We start from the raw sequence: 12367 nt of genomic DNA on the forward strand, positions 1-12367 counted from the left end.
CCAGCACCAACAAGCTCGGGTTATCGCCTTCGGATCTTGGTTCGGGTTATAAGATGGTGTTGTGTGTGTTTTATAAGGTGTAGGTTATGGTGTAGAGATTGATAATAATGGAAAGGATTAGGGTTTAAGGGGTATTTATACTCCCTTAAGCCCATGAACCTAAGGCCCATCTTTCCCTTTTGGTCCATAATTAAGTCAATCTAAAAGCCTACTTATCCTATCATATTTTATTATTATTACTATCCGAACGAAAAATTGGGATGTTACAATTATCATATGAGATTCCCTCTTAGAATAATTTTATCATGAATTATCAGTTTTTTCCACTTTTTTGTCACTTTTCTTTTCTCATTTTTCTCCAAACAGTACAGTGTATATCGTATACGATGTACACCGTATTGTAGTTCCATTTTATAACAATTTCCCCCATTTAATTTGTTAAATAATAATAACAATAATCAATACTATTAATTAGATTAATGATAGTTGTAATGTTTTCTAGAACTCTATATATTTTAATATTAACATATTGAGGACTGAAATATCATTTGTCATATTCTTATCTTCAATCTTAAAGCATCAGGATTGTGTATGTCTTTTTGTCCCTGTTTTCTTATGGGGAACTTCAAATGTTGAAATTTTGAAAGTTATTTGTCAAAACTTTGAAACTATAAATTTTCAAATAAATAGTGAACTAAGGCTATATGTCCGTTGTTTTTAGGCCTCATATAACCCCACTCTTGTTATCAAAGTAATGCATGTTTTATATTGGGCATCTTTGTATTGTTTTTCCCTTGTCTAGTTGCCCGCACTCTTGCGGTGTCGCGCAAACTAATCTTGCCCCATGTTAGTGTCCCGATGCAATACCATTAAGCCAAGATGCACAACCAAAGAAGGTCAACTATAACCCCAAATAGTTGAGGTATGCCTAGAGATGGTTAGGAATGAAATGAAAAAAACGATCATGTGATATGAAAGACTGTGTGTTAGGGATGGGTGACCCCTCCACCCTTAAAGCTGCGTGGTATACTTTAAAAATAACCAAGAATGGTGTTGACATGGCGCTCAAACCCTGCGGGCGGCCTTGAAAGTAAGAAACACAAATGTAACTTTCAAGATATCATTCTTGTAACTAATAATATTTCTTATAAACAGTTTAAACAAAAACATGATTAGGACGCATGCTCATCCATCGACGTATTGACACAACTCAATTTTTAATTAAAACAAAGAAAAATATAAATAAGTTTGAGTTGGCAACGAGCCAAAACTGATACTCCATTTTAACGTCTAGTTATTCGTCCGGTCTTAGAATTCATTGCCACCAGGCGGCCTTCTATAGCTCATGTGTGATATGACACAACTTTTGTACTTATGTGCATCACTTTTGGTTTTCTATGTGACTATAGAGTCAACCCTCATGTTTAAATAATCCTTTATATGATTATATGGATCAATCCAAAACATCTATCACTAATCATTTTCAAAGAATTGGCGATGAGTAAGATTTGACGTAAAAACGATTTATAAGGATGATATAACATAAAGATGCGACTGAATTCATATATTTTAAATCATGAATAGACACCATTTCATGAATAATCATTATAAGTGAGTTTCAAATCAGAGGTATTATTTTCTCAATAAGCCTAATTAATATAAGTCTCAACATCACGAATATAATCTTTTAATATGACCGGATATAATTTTGAAATTAAATTGTTATCACTAGATGTGGTATGAGCCATGTAGCATGATTTAAGTAGTTAAAATGAGATATTTTGTAATTATTTTTACCAAAAAGGTGATACTACTCGGCATATTGTTAGGTGAAACTAGAGGAATGTATTATAATTTTATACCATACTTGTTCCATATATGTAGGTCCCTGAGTGCCTTGATGTTGTGGCATTGGATTAGTATAGATCTATAATAACCCGAACTTTGATATTGGATAATAAATATATATATATATGATAATAATAATAATAATAATAATGGATGGGTTCAAACTCAAGACTAACCACATGTGCATTATTTTAAATTTCCATTTATCATCAAGTTGGCTTCTTCAAATTCAAACTTTCGGATATATCTGAGATGATCGATTCGTTTCTTTATAAGCACCCTAACTCTATCAACATCACGAAAACCTACCAGCTTTTGCATGTTCTCTGCCTCACCGCCGCATCACACCACCACCCGAAATTTGCCTCGCAATGAAGATCGTCCGCCACCACGGTGCCACCAACGGCCGCTGCAAATCAAACGACAACCGACAACCGCCACAAGTCAGACGCCACCGGTGTCTTAGTTAGTTCACATCAAATTCCGGTAATATTCGTCGTGTACCGCCACTCGTTTCGGTTAACCGCAAACACCGACCGTTTGAGTTTCCGCCTTCAATTTGTTCTGTTTAGAGGAACTGACGTCACGCTTCCGTGCATGTGTTCGACTACTTAGGTATCATCTGATTCCCTTCTTCTGTTCAGTATATGATTAAGTTATTCGAATACTGCGTCTATGGTTGTTGATTTGTCCGGCACGGGAAACGTTGTTTTGGTAGAAATAGTATTTAATATATATATATATAACTCATGCATCCATGCATGAGAGGAGACAAAGAGATGTTGTATGTGATGATTCCTTTTTATGTATTTATTTATATATTTAGTTTATTTAATTATTTATTATTATTAATATCTTGGTAAATCGATAATTTTTTTGTCAAAAATAAGCCACCGATCGTCTACAAAGTTAACCAACCAAACCTACTTGATATCTATATTAGTTTTATGAAACAAATTTGTCATCATTATTTTTATAAATGAAAAGCAACTTATGGCTTACATGAAAGTCAGAATTCATTGGAATTAATTAGTATATTAAGTAAAAGTTTCAGCTAAGAACCCTAAAGCTTTTGTCGTCGGAAGGTCAACAACTCAACGGGTCGTATAAGTAAGTTAAGTTTCTTCAAAATTAATTCGATCCATAATTAAACCATAGGTCCTCTTAATTGTTGGAGACGAGCCAATTTGTTTACTTTTGCTTAAACAACTAAGGTACGGTTTCCTGTTTTTGCTATTTTTAGTATTAATTATATTCTGTTACTTGGTAGTACGGTTTCCGTCTTTGTTTCCTCTTAGTATTAATTATATTCTGTTACTTGGTAGTACGGTTTCCGTCTTTGTTTCCTCTTAGTATTAATTATATTCTGTTACTTGGTAGTACGGTTTCTGTTTTCGTTTACTCTTAGTATTATTTATTCCGTTACTTCGTAGTACGGTTTCTGATTTCGTTCATTCGTAGTATTAATTACATTTCGTTACTTCCTAGTACGGATTCTGGTTTCTGTTACTCATAGTATAAATTTTATTTTGTTACTTTGTAGTACGGTTTCTGTTTTTGTTCACTTTTAGTATTGACTCTATTCCGTTACTTTGTAGTACGGATTTTCGTTACGCGTCGGTTATATTTTGAGTTCAGTTATTTTATATAATATATTTTAGTTAAACGACTTTAGTTCAGTACTCTGTTACCCGAGCATTTCTGACTTGTCGTTGGGGCGTCAACGACATGGCACTTATCGTGACAGTGCGTAATCAAAGTTCACGGCGTCTCTGAAAGTACTCATGTAGTACCTTGGCCACTTAGAGGCGTATAGATCGATCTTAGCTCCGACTCCTGACTCCTGACTCCTGACATGGCACTTATCGTGACAGTGCGTAATCAAAGTTCACGGCGTCTCTGAAAGTACTCATGTAGTACCTTGGCCACTTAGAGGCGTATAGATCGATCTTAGCTCCGACTTCTGACTCCTGACTCCTGACTTCTGTTTGAGATGGAACAATGTGTGCACGCCACCCACACCGTCTCCTTGGTGCATGGACTAGCTAGCTGTGTACCCCTCTGTTTAGGCTCTGGGTGCTTCCGTATTACACGACCTATTTATTTTAACATCATCGTCGTGTATATTAGTAATTATATTTTGTTTCGCTATATTTCTGGTCCGTTTTGATATGAGTATATGCATTTGATTAAATTTGAGTATATTCAGATTACGTCCCGATCGTGTATCGGATTATGTTTCGCATTTAATTATAGTTCAGTTAAATGTTACACGTTATATGTTACACGTCACACATTTTATGTTACAAGTTATATGTTTCTGGCTCTGGGTGTTTTTGTTATAGTTCTGATATATTTCCGCATGCGTTTGACCATGTTCTGGCCAAGTGTCGGATCATACATCCGAATTTTATTAAGTATATGTTTAGGTATAAAGGGTTGGTTTCGAGTTTGAATTGAAGTTCGTATATTTATTCTCTTACGTCTGTCCTTACCTATACTATTGTTCTTTCCGTTACTGGGCAATTTTTGGCTCAGCCGTGTTTTCTTGTTTTGTTTTTCTTATTTTGTTTTCAGGTAATCCGGGATTCTGGGAATTTAGTGATGAGAGATAAAAAAATGAAGTTCAAGCTTCTAAAAGTTAATTCATTTTGTTTAATAATATGACGTAGGTTGCATTAATTTTTGTTGTATTTTGGATTGTGGCGTTGATTTGATATCTGTAATAGTAACACGTTAGCCTGCTCCGGGTTGGGGTGTTACAAGATCCCTAATAGCTTCAATGATATTGGCGGCTTTCAAGTATGCCTTAACTTCGATCCAAGTGAGAAGATTTTCATCCAGATGACATCATGTAAAGTATGACACTCTTCAATGATACGGATGTAATGTATGACACTCTTTGATGGTACGTCCTACATATCATTGAAATGGACAATACTTGGAATAGTCGAGACCAGGAGACTAGTGGAGTGGTTTACCTCTACCCAAAAAACTAATCGCATACTCGATCTTATGACTAAATACATATAAGAACAAAGTCAAACAATTGTAAAATAAGCTTACAACGGTGTATATATTAAATAAAACAAACAAAACTAGCGACCAAATGAAAATAGCTACTTTTATGTACAAGCTTCTACACGAACCTATGTAGAGGTGTACAAATAGTTTTTTTTTAACTGGTTCCGAGTATGGCCAGATTTTTGATTGGGTTTTGACCAGTTTGGCCGGCTTCTTATCGGTTTTAGTCCGGGTAGAGGTGGAACCGGTTTGGTTGTTCCAGTTCGGTTCCGGGTCTTTTCAGGCACTGAAACCTGGTTTGTATCTATGGGTCGGGCTGGACGGGTCCAGTTCCAGGTATATTTCACCATGTTTTGGGCTTTGGATATGCCTTCCAACCCAAACCAATAATATCTTTCTCATTGGTCAGAGACCCGGCCCAACCCAATCCGAACGGTGAGCCACTAGAAATGACCAAACAAGTCAACGTGGACCGGACCATCATCTGTTGCTTGCAACCGCACACTAATTTCACTCAATTACGAAAGCATCAATCAAACTCAAACCCTGTTTGCGTAATCAATTAAATTATTAGCTGCTGCTATTTATTCAATCATAAACCCCAATAAAATGTCTCACAGAAATCAAGACGACGACGAGAAAGGTCTGCTATGGAAGCTTCCCGTCGTCTATTCACCCAAACTCGGTAAACTCGGACCCGGTTTTGGCCTCGGTGCCGGTTGCGGTCTTGGTTTTGGTGTCGGACTCATCGGAGGTCAAATTCTCATTGCATATTATTATTATTATTATTATTATTATTGATGATGAAATTGGTTATAATTTTTAACTTAAAAACTCTGTTTTTGAGATTTTGATGATATTGTTTTAATGGATACTGGATGCTAAAATGATGTGGGTTTTGAAATTGATTTGGGTGAATATTGGTTCAGGTGCAGGGATAGGACCCGGAATCCCGGGTTTACAGGTCGGGTTTGGATTCGGTGCGGGATGTGGGATTGGTCTAGGGTTTGGGTATGGTGCAGGAAGGGGCATTGCTTATGATGAGAATCGGAAACATTCGAATGTCGGGAGGTTGTTCAGCGGGCCTGGAAGTCTTCCTACTCAGTAAGTTGCGTGTGTGGGTTCGGGGTCGTAAAGTGTTTGATTTAGTTTTAATGAATTTACTGTTTCTTTATATAAGTTTCACACTAGACGTTTAAGAGTGTAACCGTCTTTCACTGTATTGGTTTAAAAAGGCGCGTCTCGTGTAGTTACGGGTCTAAATTGGTGAAAATTTACGTTTGAAAGAGGCTAATATGTATAAACTAAGTAAGGGATGACGAAATTATTTGGCATGTAAGCAAACCGAACGTTCAGTGAACAGTTCGGTAGAAAGTTCGTTTATTTAATAAACAAACGAGCATAAACAAAAGCTTTGTTCATTTAGTTAAAATGAACGGACATGAACACATGTTTCGTTTGCTCATTTATGTTTGTGAACATTCAATTATGATTGTTCATTAGTTTAAGTTTGTCAAAGCTTGTTAATATATTCTGCTACATAGTTTGGGCCATTACAACTTAAGTGTAGTTTCTATAACTTTTTAGGCCCAACACATTGCTCTTTACATTACATTTAACTAGTTTTAGGCGTTTAGCTCAGTTACGTTCGTTCATCTATGTTCAATTATGCTCGTGAGCCGTTCGTTTATACTGAGAACGAACAAACGAACATAACGAACATGAACATGTTGATTTCCTCAACTAACTAACACGAACAAGAAAACTCTGTTCGTTTGATTGATCGTGTGCGATTGTTTGTTCGGTGAAAGTTAATCTAACAGACAGCATGCTTTGTTCGCATTCTTTCGATTCAGTTACAAGCCTAGAAGTTATAAAGTGATAAATAGGTTTGTAATATAAACGAGAGAGATGCAGCTTCTGATTGTAAATAAAACTTATTTAGACCAAGATGGGTTGGTCATATTATTACAACTTTTCAAGAACAATATTTATTTCAATAGTATTTTGAATCTTTAATAAAAGGATAAATGAGGTTGTATGCATTGGAAATATTATTCTAGGAAATGTGTGCTATGTTTCTGATATGTCAATGGTTTGACCTTTTGACTTGTTGATACTAGGGATGAGATTGGTGTTTTGATCGAGGAGGTTGTCGTGAACACGAAGAAGCTGATCAAAGCAACTCACAGAGAAGTTGAAAAGTGGAGACGGTATTAACTTATTCGGTTATTGCTTTTGGAATTCAAGATGTTTGATATGATGTATATAAGATTGATCTTAACATATATACTGTGTATATGTTCTATCTTAAAGATGACTTTTTTGGAAATAAATTTCTGTATATCGCTTTTAAGGTAACTGGACTAGATGGTTGAAATAACTTGCTGTTTGTAACTTTCTTCAAATAAAGCTCGGTTGAAATCAAGAACCTTTTAGCCAAAATAAATTCGCCGAAGTTGAGATCAGTTAAGGTTTGATATATTGACGGATAAATCCGAATTCAGTTTGTCTTACAGACCAGCTTTTGTAGCTTTAAGATCAAACTGATCTTCAATTCATGTTGTGGAACCTAATTGAGATTCTTGGAACTGAAAACCTAATTCGGTTTTGGTCAAAAACCAAACCAAAACTTAATGTGCAAACCAGTTAAGTTTTAAACGGTTACGGGTTGATTTTATTTTTGGTTAACCAGTTCAAAACCGAATATTGATCACCCACAAATAAGTGTGCTTCCCCAAAGTTGCTTAGAGGTGATCGCCTCCTATACATCAACCAAACCATAGATAAGTGTGCTTCCCCAAAGTTACTTTTTTTTTTATTTTCGCATTTGTTTTGGTTTATAATTTTTTTTATTGAAGTTTTTTTTTTTAATTTTTAAATGGTTCTCTCACACGTATATTCCATGAACTCATTCTGAGACTTTATTCAAACTCTAGACTGAAAGTCGTTATCTTGATGACCTAAGTCATGATGTAAATTATTTTGTTTTGGAGGCTTCATGACACAAGTCATGATGCAAATTATTTTGAAAATCATTTTAGGATCATGGGTAAAATAATATATAATAATATTTAAATTGGATTTCCTATCGTCATTTTTACATTGAGATCCTCATCATGATATACATTAGAGCATTCACAACAACAAATCATACAAATCGATACATCATTGTTAAATCATATTTCAAACTTTTTTTAAAAACCTTTATTTTCTCATAACAACAAATCATACAAACCGACACATCATTGCTAAATCAGATTTCATTTTTTTTTTTTAAATTTTGATTTTTTTTTTCACAACAACAAACCCATACAAACCTTACTAAAAATTATTATATATACATAAATGCATATGTATATATAGTATGTGTGTGCATAAAAGAAAGGAGGGCCCACACATGCAGGTTTGTTGGAAGTTGGAAGGTTTTAGTTAAGGATCAACTTCTTAGACTTTTACATCACAACGATGGATTCATGCCACCTCAAGTTTGTCTTTATTGCTATATCACCCAGACCTTATGGTGTGTGTACTGATGTAGATGCTCTTAACTTAAAAAAACCACGTCTAAAGTTTGTTCGCTTCTCTCTATCTAATTGAATGGTATTTTTATTATTATTATTATTTGTTCTTCTGCTTAAAAATAATAATATAGGAAATAGATATAGAGAATGACTAGCAGGTTTCTATATATATGTACTAGCTTTTATCCCCCTCGTATTACAAGGGATTGTAAATATATTATACGTTTATAATATTTATATATTTGTTGGATTTTACTTTAATTTATTGTGAGCAAGTTAATCATATACTTATGGTTTGATGGTAAAAGTGTTTCACATATATAGATGAGATGTTATGACTAGGGATGAGCAAAATCGGTACCGGTACCGATTGGTACCGTCAGTACTGAACCGGTACCAAAGTTTTAATTTTCGGGATCGGTATGGTACGGTACCGGTATTTACCGTCATCGGTACCGATATAATCCCGGTACCGTACCGGTATCGAACCGAATATTTCGGTACCGGTACCGGTACCAAAAATTAGCGATTTTCGGGATCAATATATTCGGTACCGGTACTGGCCGGTACCAATACGGTTTCGTGCCCACCCCTAGTTATAACCTAGTTTAAAAACTATTTGAATTTAGTGAGACCCATGACTCGCTTTTTTTAGTATAAAATTGCGTCTTAAATACTCCCTTCGTCCATTTGAAAGTGTCCAAATTCCCTTTTTAGTTTGTCCCATTACAAATGTCCACCTTTAAAATTTATTAACTAATTTTCAAGTTTACCCTTATACAAATCAATCATTCAAACTTTCTTAAATTTTGTCTTTTTATATATATAAAGGGCAATATAGTCATTGTTAATCAAAAAGTACAAGCATTCAAATTTTCTTAAATTTTGTGTTTTTTAAACAATGACACTTGTAGAGGGACGGAGGGAGTAATATCTTTTTTTTAAAAAAAAATCGGATATTAATTTTTAGTATATTCCTATTTTATAAGATTTATATATCAAATATTTGTTGAGACTAATTTTTAATTTAATGAGATGTTATAGCTCGTTTAAGGGCTATCTGGGTTTGGTAAGACGTATACCCGTGAATTCGGGTCAAATGCATGAGAAACCACCGTTTACAATAAAACAATATGGTGGATTGAGAGAAGATGTGGAGCAACCAGGGAGTTTTTAGAGGTTTTGTTTATATATATTTAAGATATATTAATTAATTTTTTTGTTATTTAATTAAATATTTTTAATTAAATAGGTTAAATGATCAATTTGTCCTCATAAAAAAGTCACGTAACATGACTTAACGGAAAAAATTGTCATTTTATACAGTGAAGGATCTAGAATTTTTTTTTCAGTGGGTTCACTATTCGGGTTAGTTCGGGTCGGTTCAACGGTTCGGGTTGTTTCACAGTTCGCGTAATAAAAATACGATACAATAACAAAAAGCAAACATAATCATTAGAAATTTAAAAACACATGACACAAATGCCATGGTCAAATCTATTCGTTTGTAAATCTATTCCAATATTTCTCCTTTGGCTTTCTCTTATTAAATCTATTCGGTTGCAAGATGCAGCAACATTTATTAAATTTGATACTTCCTTAATAAAAATTAAAAGTTTCATGATGTTTGGTTGTACGAGCCACAACAAGTTGAAGCTAGTGAGCAAAACAATGTAGAATTATCCAAGTCAATTAACAAATTTCAACATAATAATTCGTTCATTGTTCATTCTAATTTTAATTCTTATTTCAACATATAAACAAAAATATTCGAATCAAAAGTCAAAACATAAAATTAACAAAAGAATTTAAGGGTCAAGGGGAGGCGGTTGAGGGTGGTGCGGAGGCGGAGGGCGGTGGCCGGACCAAATAAAAAAATACCTATGAAGAATGAGATTATGATGTTGTATGTGAGGGGCTAATGGAGTTGAAATATGTGGCCGCTAGCCTGCTATTGTATGTTGAGTTATATTTTGACTTCCGATGTCATGAGCATAGGGTATAAAGTATAAACCCCAATTAATTAGCCATTTAAAAAGAACAAAACAAAAAGAAGAAGCAAAAAACCCGGCAAAAGAGGGATTATAGAACGGGTTCCAACAATAGAAATTGAGAATCTTTACCACTAGACCATGGATTCAATTTGAAAATATATTCACTTACAAAATATATATGGGTTCACTCTCATATTTTATATAGCCATTCTATATAAAATCCGAAACTCAGTGAGTTCCCGTGAACCCGGAACATAGTACATAAATCCGCCCCTGATTTTGTATAAATAGTCACGTAACCTGAGTTAACGAGAAAAACTGTCATTTTATATAAATTATCTTAATCAACTATTGAGAATACAATCTGAGTATTTTATTTTTAAAATAATTCATGGAATTACTTTTGCCATTTTTTTAATTTTTAAGACGTCACGATTCCAACATATTCCAGAGACTAATCTTTTGTCCCACACTGTTTGTGCGACTCTTTTGGCAGAGGGCCCAACATTCTTTGATTTTATTGTGTGGCATGCTTTATATATAATCAAGCCACGACCAACCACTGAATTTAGTTATAAAAAAAAGTAAAGGAAATAACAGTCTTTGAGAAGTAACGATGAACGATGAAGAAGTGGTGATAATCGGCGATGGGATTTGCGGGTTAGCCACAGCCCTCACGCTTCAAAAGAAAGGGATTAAAAGCATAATAATGGAAAGATCAGAAAGTCTGAGGAACAACACAGGAGCAGCTATTGGAATCCGGCCAAATGGGTGGCGAGCTTTGGATCAGCTTGGTGTGGCAGATATTCTACGTCACACGGCTATCCCTCTTCAAAGGTCGCTTATACTTTCCACTTCTTTTGCTTCGTTCAACTAATTTCATAACATGGCAACATGAAACATGAAACTTACAATTATTTTTTATCAAATGAATATGGTTTGAGTCTATGTACACAAAAAAGATTTTCGGTTTCTTTTTCTTAAATATATAGTTGGAGGTGGACTTATTACACGATTCATAAACTTATATCTAGAAAATAAGAAATTCAAATAAAAAACCATGTTCAGTATACAATAATACAAATAGTACAAAATTAGAGACTAAAGAAAAAAAAAGTTAAAAGAACTTGGCAACAACAAATGAATTCGGTATACAATCAACCTGTCTAATTTGTTTAACCTCCAAACGATACCCTTTTGATTTGTGTAGATAAAAAGATGCATGGGTTGTATGTATATGTTGCAACTTGCAAAGGTTTTATGTGTATACGGGTTAAGATTGATAAGTTTAACACGAATCGCACATGGGTTCGTCAACTTAAACCAATTAACCCGAAGCAGCCAACAAGAATAATATGTACCTTTACGGACATCTATTTTTAAAGAATTTTTATCATCCGTTTTGTTTAGTAAATTTAAAAGTTCGAAGTTTTGTCATTTATGGTATGTGTGCTTTCATGAACTTAGTCATCAAATATCAATTATATCATGTTCGTCACTCTTTGGTATATATTTTTGATAATGAGTTAACGGCGATAACATGTCCTTGTACAGGGAAAGAGTCGTATCACTTGATGGAGGGAGACAACAAGAAATCTCATTGTAAGATTTTACAAGTTTAGGAACTTAATTAATGACATTTAAAATTGTTTTATGGTTAATTTTTATATTTTTAATTAAGATTTGTTTATGTGAAAATAAAGTTGAATTGTATAATATTAAATGAATTTTGATCCTTAATTTGTTTTTTTTTTCTTCATGATTGCCCTTTGCCAATATAATAAGGAAAAATAATATGAGGTGGTGGATTTAAATCTATACAAATAATACCCATGATCTATTAGTTTACGGAATATTATTTATCCTCATACGTTTAATCCAACATTAGTCCAATATCAATATATGCAATATCTGTTGGGTCAATTGTTGTTTGGATTAAGTGTAAGGCCCAAATAAATAATTAGGTTATATTATATT

General features: G+C 34.0%; 1 protein-coding gene and 1 pseudogene across 2 annotated transcripts in view; both read left to right on the forward strand.

Moving 5' to 3' along the window:
- Positions 1–5344: 5344 nt before the first annotated feature.
- LOC143572723 (uncharacterized) lies at positions 5345–7233 on the forward strand. The gene is made up of 3 exons (XM_077057797.1): positions 5345–5626; positions 5802–5976; positions 6996–7233. The coding sequence occupies exons 1-3, from the start codon at positions 5482–5484 to the stop codon at positions 7090–7092; spliced, it is 417 nt and encodes a 138-aa protein (XP_076913912.1). The 5' UTR covers positions 5345–5481; the 3' UTR covers positions 7093–7233.
- Positions 7234–10997: 3764 nt separating this feature from the next.
- Positions 10998–12367, forward strand: part of LOC143572726 (monooxygenase 1-like) — a 52642-nt pseudogene continuing 51272 nt past the window's right edge. Inside the window, exons 1-2 of the transcript XR_013142312.1 lie at positions 10998–11227; positions 11945–11992. The product of XR_013142312.1 is annotated as a monooxygenase 1-like (transcript). The remainder of the gene's footprint in view (positions 11228–11944; positions 11993–12367) is intronic.

The sequence above is a fragment of the Bidens hawaiensis genome, unplaced genomic scaffold (genome assembly GCF_021521415.1).
Source record: "Bidens hawaiensis isolate Kalapana, Puna unplaced genomic scaffold, B.hawaiensis_p1.1 tig00025998_1, whole genome shotgun sequence".
Classification (NCBI taxonomy): Eukaryota; Viridiplantae; Streptophyta; class Magnoliopsida; order Asterales; family Asteraceae; genus Bidens; species Bidens hawaiensis.